The sequence below is a fragment of the Cnephaeus nilssonii genome (assembly GCF_951640355.1).
Source record: "Cnephaeus nilssonii genome assembly, chromosome: 5".
NCBI classification, from domain to species: Eukaryota; Metazoa; Chordata; class Mammalia; order Chiroptera; family Vespertilionidae; genus Cnephaeus; species Cnephaeus nilssonii.
The window spans coordinates 26,686,573-26,701,460 of record NC_137076.1 but is presented as its reverse complement, the minus strand read 5'-3'; the positions used below and the strand labels follow the sequence as shown (position 1 = coordinate 26,701,460).

The following is a 14,888-nucleotide window of genomic DNA, read 5'->3' as shown; positions in this document are numbered from 1 at the left end:
GCACAACATTTGTGCACTGGGGGGGTCCCTCAGGCTGGCCTGTGCCCTCTCGTAGTCCAGGACCCCTTGGGGAATGTCCAACTGCCAGGTTAGGGGTCCTTAACACTGCCATGGAGGCAGGAGAGGCTCCCACCACCACTGCTGCGCTCACCAGCCATGAGCCCAGCTTCTGGCTGTGACCATCAGGGGCAGCAATTACGTTGAGCGTCTGTCCCTTGGTGGTCAGTGCACTTCATAGCGACAGGTCATTTTGTTCAGTCAATTTGCATATTAGCCTCTTATTATATAGGACTATAGGACCTATGCCTGAAATATTGCAAGAGTAGGACTTCCTCCTCCCGGCTGCTGGCACCGGCTTCCCTCTGGCACCCGGGACCTGGGCTTCTCTCCGGCCGCCTGCAGGCACCTTGGACCTAGGCTTCCCTCCGGTTGCCAGCAGGCACCCAGGACCCGGGCTTCCCTTACAGCCCCGGCTTCATCCAGAAGGATGTCCAGTCTAATTAGCATATTATGCTTTTATTATTATAGATTAGAACCTTATTTGAAGTATTATTTGCAAATATCTTCTTCCATTTGGCTTGTTGCTTTTTTATTTTCAAATCTTAAAGTTGCCTTGCAATTTTTAGGATGATTTCATGTATAAACACTTTGAATATTTCTTAATAAAATATGTAAATTTTTTTCAGTTCATGCCACTGATTTGAATGCAATACATCTCCACTTGAGAGCATGTTCAAATGAGCTCATGCTCTCACACATGCTTTCTGTTTTATTATGATGGTAGTGTGCTTCTGTTTCCCCCTATTATCTCTGAAGTCAATGTGCATCTTCCTCTTCTTAGAAGAATACACTTGGCAGGCAGTCTCTGAAATAGAAAACCATAAGGATCTTCATTAATTAGAAATTCTGCATGGTGATAAAAAAATAATAATAGACCTGTTGTGTTTACAATGATGACTGCCAAAGTTTAAGAGAAATACTAAACATGATTACCATGTAAAGTAGCTTTATTGTGATGTTAAGAACAGAAATTCACTTTTATCATGTGCCCACTGTATATCACAGGAACAACACTAGAAAAATTATATGCATCATGCCATTTAATCACACATCTGTCCTACAATGTAAGGAATATTTAGTACTCTCATTGTGGAGGTAAAGTATCTGTAGCTGAGGGAGATTAAATAACTTCGTCAAGGTCACAGAGATGTAACATGGTAGATCAAATTCTGTTCCAGGAAGTCTGACTCACATCCTATTTCTAAATCACAGATCTATACTGTACTTTGGAAGAGTTATATATCAAAAATAATTGTAATGAAAGAATAGATTAATAATGATAATAATAGCTATACCTTAGAAAGATCTTACTGTAATTAAAGGCATTGTATTACCTGGTAAAAATGGTAATAGCAGAAACCACATTTTTAGAAACACAATAAGGCACATAAGAGAGTTAACTGTGACATAAACATAAAGCATCAGGTCATAGAACTAAGGTTGTTTGAGCTGAAAACACATGTTTTAATCACTATTATGAAATGCAAGTATTATGGAGATTGTCAAAGTAAGCACCTTAAACATCTTTAGTTAATTTGGAAGGCTGGTATGAAAGAAAAAAATTGGTTTATGTCCATAGATTTCAATAAGTGAATTAGAACCAGTGAGTTGAAGATAAAAAGAGAAAGACTTCTGCTAAATTAAAGTCTGCATGTTTACATCATTTAAAATAAAAATTGGTGTAACCACTTAAATGAGTGAATGACTGGCATTGGAATGACTACTAGATCATGAATGATGCCCACACAGAGGGGGACTGAAAAGGTGATGACCAGCTGAGATGCCATTTGGCTGTTTACTGAATGTTGCTTTTTCCTCCTTTAGAATACACACCAGCTGCATGGAAGCTGAAAACCACACAGAAGCATCACAATTCCTGCTCCTGGGTCTCTCAGATGATCCTAAACTGCAGCCCGTCCTCTGTGGAGTGTTTCTGTCCATGTACCTGTTCACTGTGCTTGGAAACCTGCTCATCATTGTGGCCATCATCTCTGACTCCCACCTCCACAACCCAATGTATTTCTTTCTCGCCAACCTGTCCTTTGTTGACATCTGTTTCACCTCCACCACGGTCCCAAAGATGCTGGTGAATATCCAGGCACAAAGGAAAACCATCTCCTACATTGGGTGCCTCACTCAGGTGTATTTTACTATGATATTTTCTGGAATGGACCACTGCCTCCTGACTGTGATGGCCTATGACCGGTATGTGGCCATCTGCCACCCCCTGTACTACACGGTCATCATGAACCCACGCTTCTGTGGCACTCTGGTTCTGATATCTTGGCTCATCATTGTCTCGGTCTCCCTGCTTCATATTCTACTGATGAGGCGGCTGACCTTCTGTGTCGGCACTGAAATCCCACATTTCTTCTGTGAACTGACTCAGACCCTCAAGGTGGCCTGCTCTGACACCTTCATCAATAGCATCGTCTTGAATGTGGCTACTGCCCTTCTGGGTGTGATTCCTGCCACAGGAATTCTGTTTTCTTACTCTAGGATTGTTGCCGCTTTAATGAGAATGTCCTCTGCAGGAGGGAAATATAAAGCATTTTCCACCTGTGGGTCTCACCTGGCTGTAGTCTCCTTGTTCTATGGGACAGGACTGGGGGTCCACCTCAGTTCTGCTCTGACACATTCTTCCTTACAAAACTCAATTGCCTCAGTCATGTACACTGTGGTCACCCCCATGCTGAACCCCTTCATCTACAGCCTGAGGAACAAGGATGTGAAGGGGGCCCTGAGAAGGCTCCTCAACCTAGCAGCACCTTGTCTGTGATGGATCTCTGGCCTCAGAACTAAGGGTACATTGAGGGCCCCAAAGATAAATGTTGCAAATTTAAATATCTGGTTCTTTTTCATTCCTCAAAGCCAGGCTTGATTTCTTCTATTTCCAAACATGTGTGATTTTGCTTTTGTTTGTTTTTGTATTAGTTTTCCTCAGAAATTTCTTTTTTTACTTTTCTTCCTTATATGCAGTCTACAGTGTTCCATGTTTGGTCAGCATTCCTACAGCTATTCTTAAGATTTCTCATTTTAAATTTAAAGCACTTATCATTTCATGTGCTGACTTAGTTTCCCAAAAAGTTGTCCTTATATGTAGCTGATCTTCACCTTAATTGGATTGTATCCTTTTTTTCCCCAGATAAAGTTATATGAAAATCCTACAGTAATCAGAACAGCATGATAATGCTATCAGGACTCTTAAGTTTCTTCACATGAATGATTCAATTTCATCTTAAATACATTTTTTTGAGATATTTTCTCTCATTCACTTTACTTTTCAAAAGAAGAGACAGAATTGAAGTTGGACTACAACCTGGAAAGCTTACTTTCCTTTCCTACCTTTCACAGGAACTGTAAAGTGATTTTCAAGTTGAGTATGAATCTAGATTTGAAGGATGGCTTCTTCAGATATCATAGAGAAATTTACTGCCTCAAAAACTGAGAAGTGTCATTTTTTTGGTGATCCTTTCTCCCTTTCCTTTTTTATTTTACTTATATTTCCCATTATTGCAATGTTGATATACACCTTCTAAGATCCAAAGCCATGTAATAATGAGTAAAATACAATAAGAGTTGTTTTCTCAAGTGATTTAGTTATTTTCTGGAACTCTGTGGGGATGCCTCAGGAAGAATAGTTACACATTTGTGTAACATGTTTAGAACTTAATTCTTTTGGGGGGAAGAATGTTGACAGAATTGATTCTGCAAGGAAGCATGGAGGAGTACTTGCTGTCAACATTCCTCCCATGTTACCTGATATCCTCTCACCAATTTCCATTGCATGACTGGCAACATCCAGTACCAGCTGGACCCTACTTTGCCCAATATGTGGTAGCAGAAGTGACAGGGAATTATGTCCCATCAGAGACAGCTCTTGATGGAGAGGTGTAGAGTACAGCATGTCTTTCATCCTTTATCTGGAATAATGCTGAGGTTTATGTTTTTTACCATTTGCTGGAATTTCCCCTGGAGATGAAATCTCTGTTTATTCACAGTGGTAGGTGCCATAATGCAAGCTTCATTCGATATATTTTCTCGTGTGTCAGTTCCCCTCTCTTACATCCATGTTCCTAACTCCTTCCAATAGTGTTTGAACATTAACCCTTGGCTCAGCATCTGCTTTTGTATGAACAAAAATCAACACAGGGGATAATATGTGATGTATTAAGATAATATCATGATATTAATTAGGGACTTTGGAGAAAAAATAGAAACGAATTATTTGGGACATAGTAAGGATTGTACAATTATTCAAAAGGCATTTTTTTTTTTATAGAGGAAAGACTTATTTGAGGTGACTTTAATTAATCTCATTTTCATTAAGTTTAATCCAATGTGTATTTATTGTCTACTCGGCATACTGAGGAAGAAGCCAGAGAGATACAGATGATGCACTGTGTAGTGTTGAGCATAACAATATTGGTGTGTAGCAGATCCTGTTCAAACACAAGTTTTGAACTCACATTGAATAATTCCAGGAAAAACTCTTTAAAATTTATGTTTTAATATTTTTATTGAAATAGTAGAGGCCTGGTGCATGAAATTTGTGCATGGGTAGGGTCCCTAGGCCTGGTCCGCAATCAGGGCCAATTAGGGCCTTCAGGCTGCCAGTCAGGGCCTTCCTTCCCCGGCTGCCGGCTGCTGGCTACTGGCTGCCCCCTGGGGCCTTCCTTCATCCTGCACCACCCCCTGGTGGTCAGTACACATCATAGTGAGTGCTCGAACTCCCAGTCTCCTGGTTGAACTCCCGAGGGGACACTTTGCATATTCACCTTTTATATATAGAGACTAGTGGACCTGTGCATTAAATTCATGCACATTAAAAGGGAATTAATTAGAGGAAATATTTTAATATTGCTATTTGCCCTTTCTCTATAATAGAAGTGTCAGAGATGAAAGAAAATTATTAAAATATATATGAAAATCTTCCTCCTGTCAGAGTCTGGGGCATGCCACGGGACCCAGAGTCAAGTCCCCACCCACCTGCATGTGCCTTGAAATTGCGCAAGACCCAGACCCGGCCAGCCCCACCCCCATTGGGTGATATACAGACCTGGCAAGATCCAGACCTGGCCAGCCCCACCCCCATCAAGCCCCACTGGGCAGTTGGCACAGCCTCAGGTTCCCTGTCCTGGCGCCGGGCGGGGGACGCAGCCTCAGGTCCCCCAGCCGAGTGCTGCGGGAGGAGGCACAGCCTCAGGTCCCTGTCAAGCCCCGCTGGGCAGGGGGTGCAGCCTCAGGTTTCCCTGTGCACCCTCAGGTTCCCCGGCCTGGTGCCGGGCAAAGGATACGGCCTGAGGTCCCCCAGCCCGGAACTGGGGCGAGGGGTGTGCCTTGAGGTCCCCCATCAAGCCCTGCTGGGTGGGGGCATGGCCTGAGGTCCCCCATCAAGCCCCTCCGGGTGGGGGACATAGCCTGAGGCCCCCCAGCTGGGCGCCAGGTGGGGGGTGAGGCCTCAGGTCCCCTGGCCTGGAGCAAAGGGCACGGCCTGAGGTCCCCCATCAAGCCCCGCTGGGTGGGGTGTGTGGCCTGAGGTGCCCCAGCCCAACGCTGGGGCAGGGAGCGCTGCCTGAGGTCCCCAGTCAAGCCCCGCTGGGCTGGGGATACAGCCTCAGATCCCCTGTCCTGGCCCAGCGCCACACAGCCTAGGTCCCTGCTGATTGCTCATTACGGGAACCCTGCCTCCACTGTGGGCGCAGCCATCTTGTGATGGTGTGATGATGTGATGGTTAATTTGCATATTACCTCTTTATCACAAAGGATAGTTAACACACATAAAATTCACCTATTGATATAATAAGTTTGATTATCTTAGTAAATTTCTAGTGTTATGTATGTTAACAAAATCCAGTTTTACAATATTTTTATCACCTCAAAAATATCTTTTTGCCCACTTACAGTTAATTACCACTTCCCCTTTAGCATAGGAAACCCATGATCACTTTATGTCTTTATACATTTGTGTTTTCTACATATTTCATATAAATTGAATCATAAAATAGGTGGCCTTTTGTATCTGGCTTCTTCTATTTGGTGTATGTTTTATACGGTTATTCATGTAGATGTATGTATCAATATTTTATTCCTTTTAATTTCAGAATAGGCTTCTATTGAATGTTTATACCACAGTTTGCTTATCCATTTACAGCTGATGAACAGTTAGCTATTTCCAGTTTGGAGATGTTAATAATGCTGCTGTGAACATTTGTGCACATTTCATTGTCCTGATACACCTTTTCATTTGTTTTGGGTAGATACCTTGGACAGCAATTACTAGGGCATAGTGAAATTTATGTCTAATTTTTAAAGAAACCGCCAAGTTTCTTTTTAAAGTAGTTACACCAGTTTTATATTCCCACAATGAATTCATGAAGGTTTCATATTTTCCACATCTTCACCAACACTTAGTATTCATGAAAAACTGCTAATAGGAGAATATGCTTGACTATTAAATTAAAAAATTAGAAAAAATTTAACTGGGAAATATGTTAGGTAACATTCAAGAGACATTCAAGAGTATGACAATAAGGAAGCTATATGGAACTATGGCTGAGTTACTAGAAATCAGTTAGATACATAGATGGACATCAGATCATTGTGGTCATTATAATCTTTTCATTTGTTTATACAGCAAATGACATTATTGCTTCTATTCCAGCACTAAGTCCTTCTTCTCCATGCAAAGACTCTCTTGACTAGAGGTTGATGTTGTAGGTTCATTCTGTCTGAACCAGAGGAAATCCAGGGTGTTCCCCTCACTCCATTTTTATCTGCATTTTCTTTTTCTTGAATCTTGTCAGTCATGGTAGATCAGTAGTTTTCATCCAGTAGTGGTTTTGCTTTTCAAAATAATATCGCACCCATTTGCGTATCAGTTGTGAACTTAAGACCACCTACGTAGCAGATGTTATGGATTGTCCCACTGACCCTCTTCTTATTAGTGTACCTCATTCACTGTCTTCCATCACAAAAGACTAATAGAAATCATAGAAGAAGTCCTCCCAAAAATACAAAAAGAAGTTAACCAAAATAAAAGCAAAATAATCAAATATAAATAAATTGGAGCACATCCAACTAAAAAGCTTCTGCACAGTAATGGAAGCCATCAACCAAATGAATAGGCAAACTAACAGAACAGGAGAAAATATTTGCAAATCATATATCTTATGAGTGGTTATTATAAAAAATGTGTTAAAATCTCACACAAATCAATAGCACAATCTAAACAATCTAATTTAAAAATGGGCAAAGAATCTGAATAGACATTTTTCTGAAGATGACGTACAGATGGACAAGAGGTACATGAAAATGTGATGGGTTCAAGATGGCAGCAGAGTAGGTGCAAGGTACATTCTCCTCCTCCCAGGACCAAACTTGAATTACAACTAAAATATAAAACAATCAACCTGAATAACCAATTGAAGACTAGCTGCACAGAAGTTTTATAACCAATAATTTACAAAACAAGCTATATCCAGACTGATAAAAAAGAGTGGAGACATGAAAATGGCTGTCCTCACACTCATGGGCAAAGGCTGAGGTTCTGGAGGGATATCTCAGCTGCAAAGGTTCCTGCTGAGGATCATGGGGATCTCAATCCCATGCCAGGCTCTGCAGCCCAGAGAACCAGAGCCAGGAAGAGGTGCCCACATAACAAGTGGCTGTGAAAATCAGCAGGGATTCTGTATGCTAGCGAGAAATGAGAGTTTCACAGATGCCCTCTTAAAGGGCTAATCCATAAAATCACATTCATAGACATTCACCCTGGTCTATGAAGAAGGGAGAGCAGATTGGAGTAGAGTCATATGAGGAGAGACTCGGGTTTGTGGCTCAGGAATAGAATTAATGGGATAGCAGCTGGGTCCCCTGTACTGAGTCACTCTCCTACACTGTACACACCATCTGTCTAGGGTGCAACATGCCCATCCATGTGGTATTAGCATGGGGAAAAGCAATAGCCTGTATCCCCTGGACTCATTGTTACCCCACCCTGTGGAGGTCACACCCTGCTGAGGTGTCATCTGCTAGGCTGGAGTAATAGGTCTGGGCAGAAACCCAAGATGTCAGTGACTGAGTTGTGTGACCTCGGGGGTAGGACCATACCCCACACTTTCCCACAGACCTGAATTGCACCTTCACTGCATGGGACATCCACTAGCCCCACCCTAATAATACTCAGTGGCCCCAACCTTCTGAGCTTGAGCTTCTGACAAAATCTGACATAGATTGAGTTGTGACACTCCAGGATGGGGGCTATTTTTTTCCTTGTAAGCCAAACCAGTGCAGAACCTCCACTTTACATAGCAAAATTTTGGTCTGTGTGAGCCTGATTAACTTTGCTAATCTTACCTTGATGACTCCATGAGACTCCATCCCACCACCAAGGTTTGTGGGCATTCATCAAGAGACTAGTTCTGGTATACCCTGGGACTTTTGTTGAGTGGCCTCAGACTGAGCACTAGCACCTAGTTTGACCTGCATCAATCTGGTGCACACTACTTGTTCCTACCTGGTGACTAACTGAGTACCTACTTCATGCCACTCAAGTATTGCCAAAGGCTCTTTCAGTGATTGAGCCTAACAGGGAGCTGGACATGTGCCTGCCGGGGTCATTCTCAGAATTTAGAAAGGTTCAGGAATCTGTAGAAGGACTATGAGTAAATTAATAAAGAGATTAGACATGAAATATAAATATGGAATACATGGGGGAGCCAGGGAAGGCGTAGCTGTAGTAACAAAGTTCTGTCTTCAAATCTCTGGACCCAGGGCTTTTTATTCACACACTAGAGGTCTGGTGCATGAAATTTGTGCACTCTTGGGGCTCCCTCACCCCAGCCTGCACTCTCTCACAGTCTGGGAGCCCTTGGGGGATGTCTGACTGATGGCTTAGGCCTGTCCGCCATGGGGAGCGGGCCTAAGCCATTGGTCAGACATCCTGAGTGGTGCCGCAGAGGTAAGAGAGGCTCCTGCCACCACTGCTGCACTCACCAGCCATGAGCTTTTGGCTGAGCAGTGCTCCCTTGTGGGAGCACACTGAACACCAGGGGTAAGCTCCTGCATTGAGCGTCTGTCCCCTGGTGGTCAGTGCATGTCATAGCAACTAGTCGTACCACTGTTGGGCCAAAACCGGCTCTCTGACATCCCATGAGGAGTCCCAGATTGTGAGAGGGTGCAGACCAGGCCAAGGGATCCCACCAGTGCAGAATTGGGGCCAGGGAGGGAAGCAGGAGGTTGGCCAGCTAGGGAGGGATTGTGGGAGGGCTCCAGGTCATATCTGGCCCATCTCGCTCAATCCTGATCAGCCAGATCCCAACAGCAAGCTAACCTACTGGTTGGAGCATCTGTCCCATGGTGGTCAGTGCATAGTGACTGGTCCGCCAGTTGACTGTCTGCCCCCCTGGTGGTCAGTGCACGTCATAGCAAGCGGTTAAGTAGCCTTAGCATATCATTATCATATTACACTTCGATTGGTTGAATGGCTGACCGTACGAATGGACACTTAGCATATTATGCTTTTATTATATATGATTTTTGCCTTAAAGCAAAGCAAACACACATATCAAAGGTAAAGTTTGGTATACAGTAAATTATCAGGTTGGGGGAACTACCCTCGGCTGTTCAGCTGTTAGGCCAGCAGCAGGTAATAACATGTAGATTTTCAGGTTTGGGGAAATACTTTCAGCTATTCCAGCAGGCAATAATATGTATCTTCAGCCCTGCTGAATCTTCAAGGTCCACCCACCTTTTGATGAACTTCTTGCATTTATGACCTGCTGGAAGCCCCCAGCATATGCCCTGACTGGAAATTGAACCAGTGACATCTTGGTGAATGGGCCGATGCTCAACCACACCAGCTGGGTGCCAGATGGATTTTTAAAATATATTCAGAGCATTTTACCCAAAAGCAACCTAATATACATTCTTTTCAAGTGCATATATAACATTTTCTAGAATAGACCACATGTTACACACAAAACAAGTCTCAATAAATTTAAGAAGTTGAAATCACATCAAACATCTTCTCTGTCCATATGGTATGAAACTAGAAACCAATTTAAAAAAGAAAACACTGAAAAACAAATGGAGATGTGGAGGCTAAATCATATGTTATCAAACAGTGAATGGATTAACAATGAGATACGGGGAGAAATTGAAAGATACCTTGAAACAAATGAAAATGAGAACACAACAACCCAAAATCTATGGGACCCAGCAAAATCAGTCCTAAGAGGAATTTCATAGCAGGCCTACCTGAAGCAAAAATAAAAATTTCAAATATACAATATAACTTTACACTTAAAGGTACCAGAAAAAGAACAACAAACAAAAAAATCCCAAAATGAGTAGAAGAAAGTAAATAACCAAGATCACAGTAAAAATAAATGAAATGGGGTCTAAAAACCAACCAAACAAACAAACAAACAAACAAACAAAAAACCAACAATACAAAAAAAAAAATCAATGAAACCCAAAACTGGTTCTTTGAAAAGATAAAGATTGACAATCTTTAACCAGACTCATCAAGAAAAGAAAAGTGGACCCAGATAAAGAAAGTCAGAAATGAAAGACAAGAAGTAACAACTGACTCCAGGGAACTACAAGAGATAATAAGACAATATTACAAACAACTATATGGCAACAAATTAAACAATCTGGATGACATGGATAAATTCCTAGAAACATATCATCTTAAAATCCAATACCCATCTATGTTATAAACTCTCAGCAAAGTGAAATAGCAGGAACATACCTCAACACAATAAAGGCTATATATGACAAAACTAGAGCCAACCTTATACTCAACAGGCAAAAACTAAAAGTGTTTCCCTGAAGATCAGGAAGAAGACAGGGATGTCCACTTTCACCAGTCTTATCAGCATAGTACTGGGAGTCCTAGCCACAGCAATCAGACATGTAGAAGAAATAAAAGACATCTGAATTGGAAAGGAAAATGTAAAACTGTCATTATTTGCTCAAGACATGATACTGCATATAGAGAAACCTAAGGATTCCACCAAAACACCACTAGAACTGATAAATAAGTGCAGTAAATTAGAAGGGGAAAATAAATATCCAGAAATCAGTTGCATTTTTATATATCAACAATGAACTATTAGAAAGGAAAACGAAGAAAACAATCTGATTTACAATTGTGTAGAAAAATCCCTAGGAATAAATTTAACCAAGGATATAAAAGACCTCTACTCAGAAAATTATGAGATACTTAAGAAAGAAATGGAAGAAGATACAAATAAATGGAAGCATATACGGTGTTTTGGGTAGGAAGAATTAAGATCATTAAAATGTCCAAATTAGCCAAAGCAATGTATAAATTCAACATCATTCCTATCAAGATACCAATGGCGTAGTTCACAGAACTAGAACAAATATTTCCAAAATGTATATGGAAGAACAAAAGACCCAAATAGAGCAATCTTGATAAAGAAGAACAAAGTTAAAGTAATCATGCTACCTGATATAAAATTATACTGCAAGGCTATAGTAATCAAAACAGCATGGTACTGGCCTAAAAAGAGACATAAAGGTCAATGGAAAAGAATAAAGAGCCCAGAAGTAAACTCATGCCTTTATGGTCAATTAACACTTGACAAAGAAGGCAAGAACATAAAATAGAGTAAAGATAATCTATTCAAAAATGGTGTTGAAAAAATGGGACAGATACCTGCAAAAAACAAAACCAGACCTCCTTCTTACTTGTACAGAAGAATAAACTCAAAATTGATTAAAGACTTTAATTTCAGACTCAAAACCATAAAAATCCTTGAAGAAAACATAGACAATAAAATCTCAGACATTTTTCAGAGCAATATTTTTTTCTGATATGTCTCCTCAGGCAAGGGAAATAACAGAAAAAAAAAATAACAAAAACAAATGAGACTACATAAAACTAAGAAGTTTTTTCACAGCCAAGTATACCATCAAGAAAATGAAAACACAACCCACTGACTCAGAGAACATATTCACCAATGATAGGTCTGGTAAGGTTTACTAACCAAAATTTATAAACAACTTAAACAACTCAACAGCAAAAACAAAACAAAAACAATCCAATTAAAAAACAGGCAAGCCCTGGCTGGTTTGGCTCAGTGGATAGAGTGTCGGCCTGCGGACTGAAGGGTCCCAGGTTCGATTCCAGGCAAGGGCACATGCCTGGGTTGCGGGCTTGGTCCCCAGTGGGGGGCATGCAAGAGGCAGCCGATCAATGATTCTCTCTCATCATTGATGTTTCTATCTCTCTCTCTCCCTCTCCCTTCCTCTCTGAAATCAATAATAAAAACACACACAACACAAACAAACAGGCAAAGTACTTGAATAGACACTTCTCCATAGAGGACATAAGATGGGCAGTAGACATGAAAAGATGCTCAATGTTACTAATCATCAGATAAATGCAAATCAAAACCACAATGGGTATATCACTTCACACCTGTCAGAATGACTATCATCAATAAATCAACAAACAATAAGTGTTGGCGAGGATGTGTAGAAAAGGGAATGCAGGTTGGTACAGGCACTGTGGGAAACAGTATGGACTTACCACAAAAAATTTAGAATGGAACTGTCTGATGGCCCAGTGATTCCACTGCTGGAAGTGTATCTGGAGAAACCCAAAACACTAATTTGAAAGATACTTATGTTCATTGCCACATTATTTATAATAGCCAAGACTTGGTAGCAGCCCAAGTGCCCATTAACATATGAGTGGATAAAAAAGCTGTGGAACACTTATACAATGGAATATTACTCTATTATATTAAAAAAAGAAAAGGAAATCTTACCTCTTGGCTATTTTTTCTTTCTTTTTTTTAAATAAATTTTTTTTTTGTTGCTAGAGAGTATTATGCTAAGTGAAAAACAAGTACCATATAAGTCAGAGAAAGACAAGTAATTATATAATTTCACTTTTATGTGGAATCTAATGAACAAAATAAACTAACAAACAAATTAAGAACATACACATAGATACAGAGAACAGACTGATCGTTGTTAAAAGAGAAGGGGGCCAGGAGTGCGTGTGAAAAAGGTGAAGGGATTAAGAAAACAACAACAACACACAACCTCATGGGCACAGACAACAGAATAGTGATTACCAGAGGGAAAGCGTTGTGGGGGGCGGTAGAAGAGGGTAAAGGGTCCCGGCATAAATGGTGATGGAAGGCGACTTGACCTGCGGTGGTGAGCACACAATTCAATATACAGATGATGCACTACAGAATTGCACACCTGAAACCTATGTAATGTTATTAAGAAATGTCACCCCAAGAAATGAAATTTTTTAAAAGACATGATGACCGCAGCCCTACATTTAGAACACAGGCATCTGTGAAATTCTCTGCAGGATTTAAGAAAATTGTCAATTGGATATATCAAAATAGGTGGTTGTCTAATGTAACAACATACATAATTTCTACAGAAAAAGTAGAACTTTGGCTGTCTTTCAAAATATGAAAAGAAAAAACACATCTCAACACGTGAAACCCCAAAGTTCTTATAGAAAAAAATGAGGGAGTTCTTATTTAGAAACATAAATCTTAAATGACAAACTAGAAATCAAATATTATCTTTGGTATAGGAAACATAATTATCCCTACATAGAATGATTAATTCAATGAATGTGTACACATACAAATACTCATTGCTTTCGTTCATTGAAAAAAATTGTGAGTTTATAAAATCTCTGCAACTTGGAAGTTGGAAATGAGAAGTACAGGGGAGCTTTCTCCTTAGAAGAGGAAGGGCCCAAACCCGTAAAAAGTACATTCCCTTTTCCTCTTCTATTAACAACAGCAAGTCCTCAGAGATTGGGATAACCCGGACCCATTAGACTAATTATGAGCTCTGTGCATTGAGCTCCAGGGCCATGCAACAATAGATAATCAGCTGTGCCTCCAGCCCTTCAGCTTCCCGTCTCAGTCCAGGGGGCTTCACATCTGAGTCTTCTCCTCTCGCATCCACTGCATCAGGAGCCCATGACTAACTCTGACGTCCTGCCAGTCTTGATGGAACCTGAACCTTCATTGCTTGCCAGGCAGGACAGGGGCAGTGGATTCCCACTCCCTGGTCAGACTCCAGCAGAGACAGACCTGCCCAGTGAGTACTGTGGAGGCGATGGACGGAGAAGGGACTGTCAGGAGCATTTCTTTTTCATCATTAGGACAAACAGGGGAGTTGGGACAATCAGCTGGGAGGGCACCAGTATGGGAAGTTTCAGGTATTTTTGACCTTATAGGTAGAATCTGAATAGCTGGAGGGCAACAACTGAGTCTCATTCATTTCTGATCCCCCAGGGCCTATCCTCTGCTTAGCAGAGAACAACAGTCTCTGCTAAATATTGAATAGACTCTTCCTTGGGTCTCAGAAACAGAGTGTGGGTGACATGACTTCCACACGCCCAGTGCTTTCTTTCCAGTAATTTCCCTCCTTTTAGCAATGCCTCCTGGGGCTAGCAGAGGACAACACAGTGTTTGTATGCATCTATGTCAGGGATTTTCTAAGAAACCTATCATTTCCCATTTAATAAAATCCACAGATTTAAATACAAAGAAAAATGGTGGATATTTTCATAAAAATAAAAAAAGAGAGGAAAAGTGAAGTAAATCTTCTTGTGTGGACTGAGACACACTTCAGGATTTCCACTCATTCCATGAGTGAATTAGCTGGGAGGTGATAGGCTTCTACCTCTCTCTGCCATATCATAGAATAAAAGGTAATCCTTCAGCCTTTCCTGGGATTGATTTTCATCAACAAACCCGCTATTTCAATGTGATTTAAAACATAACTGAACATTTATTTAAAGGCAA

The 14,888-nt window shown here is 41.0% G+C and overlaps 1 protein-coding gene across 1 annotated transcript; it reads left to right on the top strand.

The window, feature by feature from the left end:
• Positions 1-1,873: 1,873 nt before the first annotated feature.
• On the top strand, positions 1,874-2,839 carry LOC307098929 (olfactory receptor 7D4-like; the record flags this gene model as incomplete). Its single annotated transcript, XM_079770065.1, has 1 exon — positions 1,874-2,839. Exon 1 carries the CDS (start codon positions 1,901-1,903, stop codon positions 2,837-2,839), a length of 939 nt encoding a protein of 312 aa, XP_079626191.1. The 5' UTR covers positions 1,874-1,900.
• Between the last annotated feature and the right edge of the window lie 12,049 nt (positions 2,840-14,888).